At 38.0% G+C, this 11,915-nt stretch overlaps 1 protein-coding gene across 2 annotated transcripts in view; it reads right to left on the reverse strand.

The window, feature by feature from the left end:
• LOC112554973 (peptidyl-prolyl cis-trans isomerase 1-like) overlaps positions 1 to 11,728 on the reverse strand; it is a 25,918-nt gene extending 14,190 nt beyond the window's left edge. For both annotated transcript variants that reach the window (XM_025223070.1, XM_025223061.1), the window contains exons 1-9: positions 11,662 to 11,728; positions 10,273 to 10,345; positions 6,597 to 6,671; positions 5,648 to 5,755; positions 5,042 to 5,086; positions 4,658 to 4,745; positions 2,351 to 2,380; positions 1,725 to 1,870; positions 932 to 1,142 (exon numbers count right to left, since the gene is read on the reverse strand). In XM_025223070.1, coding sequence (XP_025078855.1) covers positions 932 to 1,142; positions 1,725 to 1,870; positions 2,351 to 2,380; positions 4,658 to 4,745; positions 5,042 to 5,086; positions 5,648 to 5,755; positions 6,597 to 6,671; positions 10,273 to 10,333 — 764 coding nt within the window. In that variant the 5' untranslated portion in view covers positions 10,334 to 10,345; positions 11,662 to 11,728. The remainder of the gene's footprint in view (positions 1 to 931; positions 1,143 to 1,724; positions 1,871 to 2,350; positions 2,381 to 4,657; positions 4,746 to 5,041; positions 5,087 to 5,647; positions 5,756 to 6,596; positions 6,672 to 10,272; positions 10,346 to 11,661) is intronic.
• Positions 11,729 to 11,915: the final 187 nt, after the last annotated feature.

An 11,915-nucleotide genomic window follows, 5' to 3' on the forward strand; every position in this document is an offset into this window, starting at 1 on the left:
GTCAATTTCACTCCCAATACATTTTTTGATTCAGCCTCATATCATTTTCCTCTTTGACTACACTGAACCCATTTACCCTCTCAAGAATATGTTCCCTCTCAAAATGGAGTTAGATAAATTCTTCTCTCTTTAACTGTTATTGAAGGCATCTTCAAATTAGCAAAATATCAAACAGCTGATAATGTTGAAATCAAAGGGTGGGATGGGAGTCAACACCATTCCTGAAAATGAATTATGGTCAAATGCAGAGAAGATGAAAATGAGAATATTTTCCTCCTTTAATATATATGATTTGTATGAAGTTGGTGGAAGGTCTAGCTACAAAAATGCATTCATTTCTCAGTTACGAAAACTATGACAACAAATTTTATAAATTTTATGCGATCGAATTTAGGCATGTATACGATTTATGTGGCATTTATTTAATTTTTCTCCAGTTTTAGATATCCTGCTTCAACTGAAATGCCCTGCATGAATAAACAATAATAGCTTTTAGACACTGCTGTTCTCTTTTTAATGTCAATGAAGACGTTTTTCTTTCATTGAAACATTAGCTAACTATATCGCATCAATTGATTAATCTATTTTGTTAGGTCCACATTATTATTTTGTTCTCAGTTCATCTTCTCTAGTCTTGTCCTTTCTTTAATTCAGTTTCTGCTTTGCACAAAAGCATTTCTGAAAGTTACAGACCATGTCTAAATACATTCCTGGCATGCTTTTTTACCCTTAGGATGGGAACAGATCATAGTTACAAATGCTAGTGTTGCATCATCATCCTGCCAGAAAAAATGTAGAGATAGTAGACAGACAACAGCTGAAAGGACAAGCACAACTCTCTCATTCTGATGCTTCAATTTTGACTTTTTGTTAAATCACACAGGTCACACAGTGATGCTGCAGTCTCAAGTTTGCAGCGAAAACAACTCACTCTTCAATTTCCCCTTCTTCAGATGCTGCTCTCTCGTCACGTGACTCCTTTGTCTTCTTCTTGTTCTTTGATCGACTTTTCTTCTCCTTTTTCTTTTTTTTCTTCTTCTTTTTCTCTTGCTCAGAATCGGAGCTTGATGACTCTGACTCGGAACTAGAGGACTCCGAACTGGAGGACGATGCGGAGGCTTGAACATTCTTTTTTTTGGTTCCTGGAGATACCACAGATTATTACTGATGACGATACATTTGTAATGTTCTCTACAGAACTGCTAATGACATTAGAATAAGCTACCCTTGACAGAAAGAACTTTAAAATAATTGTTAACAGATAGTAAAGGTTCTGATAATCCTAAGCTTTTTACATAAGAATTATTTCATTACTGTTACTCATAGTGTTTACCTCTGCTGAAGAAGCACCAACTTGTACAAGAGTACAAGACAAAGCCAGATCCTGCTGTTAAAGCTGACATTGTTTCTGAGCTGTGGTTAGGGTTAGGGTTAGGGTTTACTTCACAGCACTTATCAACTCGCCTTTACCTGTATCTTTGTTCAGCATTTTCATTCAGACAAGTCTATTTGCTTTTGAAATGCCACGAAAATGCACACTACTAGGACCATGTTGTTAAAACAAAATCATAAGCTTGCACAAAGCAGTTTTAAATCACAGCAAAATTCTTTCTCGCAATATATGGCACAGGCAAATATATTTTAAAAGTAAAATTGTCTTTCAGCAATCAAAGCTGTAGAAGGCACTAGACAATGTTGATCTAGTGTTAGACTAGTAGACACACCTTTTCTTTTGTATTGAAGGACCAGTTCACCACAATTTGAGATGGCTACAATGGTACTGGGTCGGCTCCGGGCATCTGTGGGAAGACTTTCAATCTTCTTGACAATATCTTGTCCACTCAGTACATGGCCAAACACAACATGGACACTGCACACATAACCAGCATTATGAATGACAAAAAAGAATCCCTTTTAACCATACCTTAGAATTAACCCAAGGTATTACTTGAGTTCAAAAGTTAGTGAGCACCACTCTGGGCAGTGCTAGCTCGTGACTATTTTTTGCACTAATAATCTTTGGGGATTTGGGGAGAGAAGGATGTAATGCTAAAGAAGTTCATAGCTCTTTGTAATACTCGCAGGTGCTTAAAGAAGTTAACAGCTCTATGTAGTACTTGCAGAAGCCTAAGTAGAAGCAACAATGTGTGGTGGTAGTCATTAAACACGCAAAAAGTACAGTTTGTGAGCAGCTCAAACTGTGATATCTACTGTCTTAAATCCAGTTGTATCACTGTTGCAGGTCCCCTCCCTCTTCTGGAAAAAAAAAAAAAACCCCAAAAAACTCCAGCAGTTAGCTAATTTGTACAATAAAAGTCCTTTTGAGGAAAGGAGAAACAAGTTTACATACTTGTCCAAATGTGGTGCTGGCTTTGTGGTTCTGAAACAAGAAACAGATGTTACATTGTTCAGCACTTCAACCTGAGGGTAAGCTCCTATCTACATCCAAAGTATTCAAATCATTGATTAATAGCAAGATTCTTGAGAAGACCACGCACCTTCTTCCCCCCTCAACCGCCAGCTTTAAAAATCATTATAATAAAGCAGGTCTACAAGCCTCACAACTTAAGTCAGGATGTTGCTTTTGTATGGAAAACCATCTTTCTTTTCTCTGTGTACACAAATACTCATGCAACAGCTGATTTACTTTTTAATTACAATTATCTCATTCCACCTTCCCCACATCACCTTCAAACCTTTTAATGCTGGTATTATACATTTTGCAGCCTGGCAAACTAAATATGCTCATTTATGTGAGAAATGCAGGTTGCTGTTGGCAGGTTTTCTCTTCAAGGCTGCTTATGCGTTGGGGCTTCTGAATAAAAGATTTTCATCTATTTTTAAAAATGTTCCCCATACTTTCCTATGATAAAGAATAACTCTCTCACCTAAGCATCTTATAGAAGAAAGCATTTTTTCCTATGTTCTAAAATATTACGTGTAAACACACACATCAGGCGTAAATCACTAAAATGTCATACTGAAAAATAGAAAATTAAAACAGTAACATTCTCTGATGAAAGGTTTATCACAAACAAACCCCAGAACAAATGGCAGCTTAAAGAGCCCATATGCAACAGCAACAAGAGTTTCTCAAGTACATAAGACTCCAATGCCTATAACATGTATATGGTAAACCCTCCCCCAAATACAACGAGAAAGTGCATGTGCAGCGATGGTAAAGCCGATAATCCAACGTTGCTTTGGAGCTTGGCCGACCATTCCTTCAAACTGTTACCTGCATGCCAGCGGAGGGTTTTAGGCGGTCGGCTCTGTCAGTGATGAGACACAGGATAAAAATCTTATTAACATTCATACCCAGGACTTACTCACCTGTTTCCAGACATGATTCAAATGCAAGACAAGTGAAAAATTGCCTGTAAGCATCTGAGAACAAAATAAACCAGTGTCAGATATGTTTGATATCTACTTTCTCAATATTTGTAACCAGTTTCATGCTGCCCAACCCCTGGATCTTTTATAAGTTTCTGCACTGGTGCAGATTAGATGAGGCTTCTCAATCAAAAGCAGTCGTCTGAGTTTCCATCTAAACAACTGTTGTTCATCTAGAGTTGAATGCACTAATTACTGTAATATTTTTGTTTTATATTTTTATTATTATTATTATAAAATACCAGTTTGTGAGGTTTGGATCCAAAATAAAATACAGCCAAACATTAGTGTAACATGTTTATTTCTCCCAAATTAAAGATCATTTCTCAAGTGAAAACAAAAGACAAATAATCTGTTGAATTTTAGGAATGTTTTCCTACCATGTAATGATTATCAACTATATTACATGTATCAAGATCCTGATGTAAATTTTTTAACGAAAGACAATTTATCTGCTAAGATATAGCATAATGAATCTCTCCTGTACACAAAAAACCCAGGTTTTTTTAAGGACAAACTCAAAAACATATACAAATGATGTCCTTCTGTACTGTTAAAAAAAAACCCAAAAAACAAAAAAAGAAATAACCTTGATCTTAGATCTCATAATTATCTTTGAACTTTCATCAAGATCCTTCTGACATTTTAATAACTCAGTAAAATTCCTGGTGTTGGCAATGATGCTGGAAAGATGCTAAGGCACCTTATGTCCTTTTTTTAAAAAAAAAAACTCTTCCCTGAACTTCCAAATTTAGAGCTACGACAAAAATTGAGATATAAAAAGTGGATTCACAATAAGTAACTCTGACATTTCATAAAATTGTGACTATTACAAGGCTTTAATCGGTGAAATGTTTATGCCAGTCACAGTCCCCCCCTTTCCATGCCTTCTTTTTTTCTTTTAATTCTTGGTTCTGCTAAGCTGGCTGCTAACAAAGTAGTTAAAACTTACAAATTGATCCCAATACCAATGGCTGATGCTTGGATGTGAAACATTTGGACCAATTTAAAAAAAGACATAGTTAATTTAAGTTTCAAATAATTATCAAAATCCAATAATTTTTAATACATACACATTTAATTGAGTGAAAGATCTCTGAAAAAAAGAGGCTGATTATATCTGTGAAAAAATGCTGATAATACTTATGCGATAAACAAAAAAGTACCCACGAATGAAGGTGATTGATAAAGTGAGAAGCCAAGAACCTTCACCTTTAAAAGGTTTTATTCAAGCGCAATATTGCTTCCTGTTTTTAATACTTACATGAAAAATTGGGATCCATTTGTGTCCTTTCCACGATTAGCCATGGAAAGGAGGAATTCTTTATCGTGTTTGATTTTAAAATTCTCATCTGTAAAAATAATGTAAGAAAATTAAATACACATGTTTATGTGATAATAATTATGAACAAGGATGAATATGTTATGCCTTCTTTCATATTTTACAAAATTGTTTCTAATTACATATAAACTTCATAACATGTCAGAGGTCTAGGAGAAAAGACACTGTGTGTAGAGAGGAGAAAGGTTGCCAAAACTTAAAAAAAACAAAACAAAAAAACAACCCAACCACAAAAAAAAAAAAAAAAAAAAAAAAAAAAAAAAAGCAAAATAAAACAAAAAATGGAGACAATCCCAAATAACCTACCTTGGAAGACATCTCCATAAATAGATTCACCCCCTGTACCATCACCTGAAGCAGAAAATTTAGGAGAAACATAAAAAACAAGCCTTTTAATAATCAAAGTCTACCGAGAACAATCATTTTTCAAAGAACTGGGATGAGTTGTGAATTTTCCTTAATAAAATCTGAACAGGCATCCCTCTCAAGAAGTGAAGGTGGTTATTCACTTAGATTTTACAAATAACACACTCATATACTGTTTCAGTTTGGTCACGTCATCAGAAGGTGGTGTGGGGAGGGGAGTGCATTCTTGTACACATCTTAAAACCCTCCTCATTAAGTAACCACTTACTGAATGGAGGCTAGTCCCCCACTATGCACACAGAACTGCTTTTAATTATATTTCAGAATTCAGAAATATTTCACAGAAAATGCGATGTCTATGTAAATCATCATATACTATGAGACATCTAATACATTTCATGCTCATACAATTTAGATTATAATCAAATGTATAATTTTGTAACGAAATTTACTAAAGTAAACTGCAGTTTGAGTTTGTAGAACATTTTTGACAGTGAGCATTAACAAAATGGGGATCCCCAGAGTAAATATGCTATTGTTACTGACCTTTAGTAAAATCGCCTCCCTGGACCATAAAGTCCTTCACCACACGGTGAAAGGGGGCGCCCTTGTAGTGGAGAGTCTGTCCAGTCTTCTCACTAGTGCCCCTTTCCCCTGCAGCACATTATTTTCTTGATGAGTTAGACATTCAACTAGGCAACCCTGGATTGCATGAACGACCACAAACACAAACTGTCTAAAGTGCTTAGGTATATTTGTAATTTGCCAGAATGGCCAACCATACCTTTTATCATGCTTATTTTGGCAGATATCTAATAATGATAATCATCATAGGATCGATATAATGCATTTCCCTACAGCTCTATGTGCTTTACAAGATGGGAGGTAGATGATCATGTGATAGAGATGGACATCACAATCAAGCAGAACATACACTTACATGCACAGTCAACTACGCCAGTAACACAAAGAAATGCAGAGATCCGAACATGGTGGAAAAATGGTGTGGGCAGAGATAGCTGACCTGCCAGGCTGCTAGGGTGACACAAGCTCAGACAGACAGATTGGGGCAAGGCCAAGAATAGTGTGATAGCAAAGGATAGCAATCTTGAATTTGATGTAAGCCTAAACTGGCACCCAAGAAAGACAGACTTGCAGACTAAATTAATGTGATTCTTGAAGGACAATGATGTGTCAAAAATTACTGGGATTCCTGACAGAGTGGGAAAGAGTAATGGTGGATCGAGAAAAAGTGACTGATGTGGACAGAGGCAGATGTTTAAGCATATGATCAAAGTCTATTGCTAGCTTGCATCTACAAGACCAAATGTGGTTTTTCTTGTTGGCATATTGTTGGTCTGTAAGTGTGCATTGTTTCCAACTACAGTGATGAGGCAAAGAATGCATAAACTTCAGGAGAGCTCAATACAAATGTAACCAGTATGCATGGAGACACTGAAATATGGAGAGTATGCAATATGCTCAAATAAAATACCTGTGCATAGAGCTCTGAAGTTTTCACAGGTCTTAGGGCACACGTCATTGAAGAGTTCAAACACAATTCTCCCCGCTGAAACAAACACCAATTGTTACAGTATTGAAGAAATTCATAATTTCAGCATGGTAAACTCCTTTAAGAAGGGGTAGGGGCGGAAAGACTCACTAAATTTATGGTTCTTACTGGATGCTTTAATTTTAGCTTTTGCAGGATTTTTATGCAAAACCTTGGGCAGAGTTCCTCTCTTATAACATGATACGTGTTGGCTTCTCATCTCAATTATTCTCAAGGTCTTTTATACAAATTATGCTTCAAGGCTCATAGACATATTTTGGTTGGTATGTGCAATGTCAAAATCTTTACATAGGGTTAATGACATGGAAATAATGGCAACCATCAAGCAATCACCTATCCTCATCAAAACTAGATGTATAAGCTGCATAATATGGATAATTTCACACCAATCTGCTTATGGTTCCAACAGTGCTTGAATCATATATCTCCAGCACCTTGACATTCTGCTTCCTGTAATAGTACGCATAGTCAATGCTAGCCTTTTCTCTGCCTCTGTACCCAGACAATTTAAAACAGCTGTGATCAAGCCTGTCTTAAAGAAGCACAACTTGGACCCGAGCTCGTGTAAAAACTATAGACCTGTGTCGAATCTGCCTTTTGTTTTGAAACTTGTGGAGCGTGTCGTTGCTCAGCAGTTGACACTCCACCTGGACCGCTACAGCTTATTGGATAAATTCCAGTCGGCGTATAGACCCAAGCACAGCTGTGAGACAGCCCTTCTGCGTCTTATGAACGATCTTCTGTGCAGTGCGGATGCAGGGAAAGTGACTCTTGTGGTCCTCCTTGATCTGAGTGCGGCCTTCGATGTCATTGATCACTCCACTCTACTGACTCGTCTCCAAATGGAGGTGGCATTGGTGGTTCCGCCTTGCAGTGGTTCCATTCCTACCTCAGTGATCGCACACAAAGGGTGATGGTCAATCAAGCTTCTTCAGTGACAGTTTCCACTGCTGTGCGGTGGTCCCGCAGGGCTCTGTTTTGGGCCCGTTCTATTTTCTATTTACACATCTCAGCTTGGTCCTCTCATTGAGAAGCATAATGTGAACCGTAAGATGTTTGCAGATGGACACTGAACTCTATTTTCATTTAGTACTGACAGTGAGTCGGTGCGCGGCATTGTGCTGTAAAGATTGTTGCTTAGAGGTCAAGTCATGGATGCTGAGAATAAACTCAAGCTTAATGATGAGAAGACAGATGCGATGCTATGTTTTCCAAGCTTAGCCTTAGTAAAGTCTCTCTAGATTCCATCCAAGTGGGTCAAGCTAGAATTCCTCTCTCCAGCTCCGTACGGAACCTTGGACTCTATTGACAATCTTCTAACTAGTCTGATCATGTCAGTTCTGTGGTCAAGCATGTTATTTCCATATCCGCACTCTTTGGACGACTCCGACCCAGTCTTAATAAGAAGACTGCAAATGCAGTTTGCTGTCCCTCATCGGTTCTACATTAGACTATGCCAACAGCTGCCTCTGTGAGGGGATTTCAAAGAGCGAGTTGTCGAGGCTACAGCGAGTGCAAAAACGGCTGCGAGGATAGTGGCAGGAAAGAAAACAACTGACCATATTACTCCTGTACTTCAGTGACCTACATTGCTTCCTGTGGAGAAGCGAATTGAGCATAAATTTAACCTTAACCTATGGCTGTCTTCACGACCTTGCGCCTGCCTATCTGCAAGAACTCATTCGCTGTCACCAACCCCAGCGGAACCTCGTTCAGCAGCACACTTCAGACTTGAACGACCGAGTGGTTCAGTCAGGGATGCTAATAAGAAGACTGCGGGTTTCAGATCCTTCTCCAATGTAGCCCCGCTTTTGTGGAACTCGCTTCCCCTCTCGACCAAGAGTCTGATAAGTATTGGATCTTTCAAGAAAATCTGAAGACTCACTTGTTTAAACTTTGAAGTTTTCATTTGACCTGCAGTTTGGTGGCTGCTGGATCACCGCGCATTGAGCTCAATCTTTTATGATGCGGATACTGGCGCGCTATAAAACACTACATCATCATCATCATCATCACCACTCTACTAACTCGTCTCCAGATGGAGGTGGCATTGGTGGTTCCGCCTTGCGTGGTTCCATTCCTACCTCAGTGACCGCACACAAAGGGTGATGGTCAATCAAGCTTCTTCAGTGACAGTTCCATTGCTGTGCGTGTCCCTGCAGGCTCTGTTTTGGGCCCGGTTCTTTTTCTATTTACACATCTCAGCTTGTCCTCTCATTGAGAAGCATAATGGAACCGTAAGATGTTTGCAGATGACACTGAACTCTATTTTTCATTTAGTACTGACAGTGAGTCGGTGCGTGAGGCAGCTTGTGCTGTAGAAGAGTGTTGTTAGAGTCAATCATGGATGCTGAGGAATAAACTCAAGCTTAATGATGAGAAGACAGAGGCGATGCTATGTGGTTCCAAGCTTAGCCTTAGCAAAGTCTCTCTAGACTCCATCCAAGTGGGTGAAGCTAGAATCCCCCTCTCCAGCTCGTATGGAACCTCGACTCTATGTCGACAATCTTCTAACTATGTCTGATCATGTCAGTTCTGTAGTCAAGCATTTATTTCCATATCCGCACACTTGGACGACTCCGACCCAGTCTTTAATAAGAAGACTGCAAATGCAGTTGCTGTGTCCCTCATCGGTTCTAAATTAGACTATGTAAACAGCTGCCTCTGGGGGATTTCAAAGAGCGAGTTGTCGAGGCTTCAGCGAGTGCAAAATACGGCTGCTGGAATAGTTGCACGAAAGAAAACAACTGACCACATTACTCCAGTACTACGTGACCTACATTGGCTTCCTGTGGAGAAAAGAATTGAGCACAAAGTGTTAACCTTGACATATGGCTGTCTTCACGACCTTGCGCCTGTATATCTACAAGAACTCATTTGCCGTTACCAACCTCAGCAGAACCTTCGTTCAGCAGCCCACTTCAGACTTGAACGACCGAGTGTTCAGTCAGGGAATACTAACAAGAAGACTGCGGGTTTTAGATCCTTCTCCAATGTAGCCCCGCTTTTGTGGAACTCGCTTCCCCTCTCGACCAAGGAGTCTGTTAGTCTTGCATCTTTCAAGAAAAATCTTAAGACTCACTTGTTTAAACTTATTTGAAGTTATCATTTGACCTGCAGTTTGGTGGCTGCTGGGATCACCGTGCATTGAGCGCATCTTTGTGATGCGGATACTAGCGCGTTATAAAACTACATAATCATCATCATCATAAAGAATGTAAAGGACCATTGGCACTTGCAGTAGCAGTCCATGCCATGTTGTTTCACCAAGTGGCGTTTGCAAAACACAAGTAGGTCCCTATCAACTAGGTGCATCACATCATACTGATTGAGCACTTTGGTATTCAGGAAAAGGGACAAGAAACTTCAAACAGCATCCATATTTCTTCCTACATTCAAGCCACCTAATATGAATTCTCCCTCTGCAAGAAACTGCAAGAATTTTAAGCTTGGGGCATGTACTCATTATGAAACTGTCAGTAGTGTAAGGGTCGTAAAATTGTGTTATTTATTAGTTACAAAACTGTCAATGGTCAAAAGAAGTCTTAGCTCCTTATATCATTTGTATCTTCTGCACTAACATCTTGAGGGTGTTTACCTGACTGATCTCCAATTGTAACATCAAAGAAACAGCGGGGACGTATTCCTCCGATAGTCATTTTTCACACTACCTGCAACATAACAATTAGTAGGTCACTTATAGATGGGAAGGAATATGGTTTGCAGTTGAATTTGTACCATGGCATAACCCATTTTATATGCCATACTCTTAAGTACAAAACATTGCCACAGCTTTTACTTTGGTTTGCCTTCATTCAGTGTTTTAAACTAGGATCTAGTGATTAAGGAAGTTATCATGCAGTGTCCACTATCTGACATCAGAGATTTCAGATACCTAAATGCAAAGTCAAAGTGTTTAAACAAACTCATATATCGAGCCCTTCTTGCTGACTATGCTCTCCTGGCACCAAGAATAAAGACTTCAACTAATGCTTCACAGGTTTTCTGAGGCATCCAAAGTGTTTGGACATACTATCAGCCTAGCAATGACTAAGGTGTTATGCCAGTCTGCTCCTGATACTAATGCAGTTGACTCCTTCATCAACATTGATACTACTACTGCACTACTGAACACATATTAAATAAGTTGTTGTATCCTAATTTACTGTGCAAATTGGACCTCTTCTTTCCTTCCCATAAGATACAAACTATCATTTCCAATTATTTTCTTAGGAATAATAATAATGAAGTTATTTATTTTATGGCACTCAATGTGCAGCAAATGAAAGACTACATGTGACCTGACGGTCAACCATATAAAAAAACATAAGCATCTGCAAACAGATGACAACATATCAAGAACATGGATCAAATGCATGGATAAAGACCTGAGAAGTGAGCAAAACATTATACTACAATTTTATAATCAATGTTTCATTAGGATATTTGACTTTTAGTGCTCTTGTTTTCAAGCAATAGGGGTATTACAATCAGACTTCATTTATTATTAACTTTGTTTCTGCATGAGGCTTTGATCTGGAAGTCTAAAGTAGGGTTCAACTGATCGAAATTGCCAAGGAGAAGTTTTTGATCTCTTAATGTCTGATACTGGTTTAGACAAGCTTGAAATTATGTAGTTGGTGTTGCTAATACCATTGGTAGTCTTAAACCTGTGTACTTTAACCTTTTGTCATTTTTTAAAAATAATACTTGAATTTGTCATTATTACATAACTAAAAGTAATAAAAAGGTTAAATCATCATACAGCACTAAAGCTCCAACCCATTCTACATATGCACCGCATGAGAAGCTAAATTGAACACTGCATCATACACAGTTATGAACATTACTGACCTATATAAAACAGATACTGAAATACCTCAGGTAATCAAAATATTATCACTTCATTAAAAAATGTATCAATTTGCATTTATTCGTTATCATTTACTTCATATTTCTTTAGCTGCATGTGATAAACTTTATTTACCTCACATCCAACTCTACTCGATAGACCGGAAACGACAAATCCGGAAGTTGGACTAGGAAACTTTAATATCAATCTTAAAAGTTTCTATAATCTTAATCAAATAAAGTATTATAAAATATAGGCAAATATGTTTTTCATATTAATTGGTTCAAAATTATGTATTTTATTTTATTATCTTTCGTGCGTGATTTTTGATATGAGACTTTACAATATATTATACTCTGTAATTCAATATCGAAAATTGTTTTTCTTGT

Source organism: Pomacea canaliculata, linkage group LG2, assembly GCF_003073045.1.
Source record: "Pomacea canaliculata isolate SZHN2017 linkage group LG2, ASM307304v1, whole genome shotgun sequence".
Lineage (NCBI taxonomy): Eukaryota > Metazoa > Mollusca > Gastropoda > Architaenioglossa > Ampullariidae > Pomacea > Pomacea canaliculata.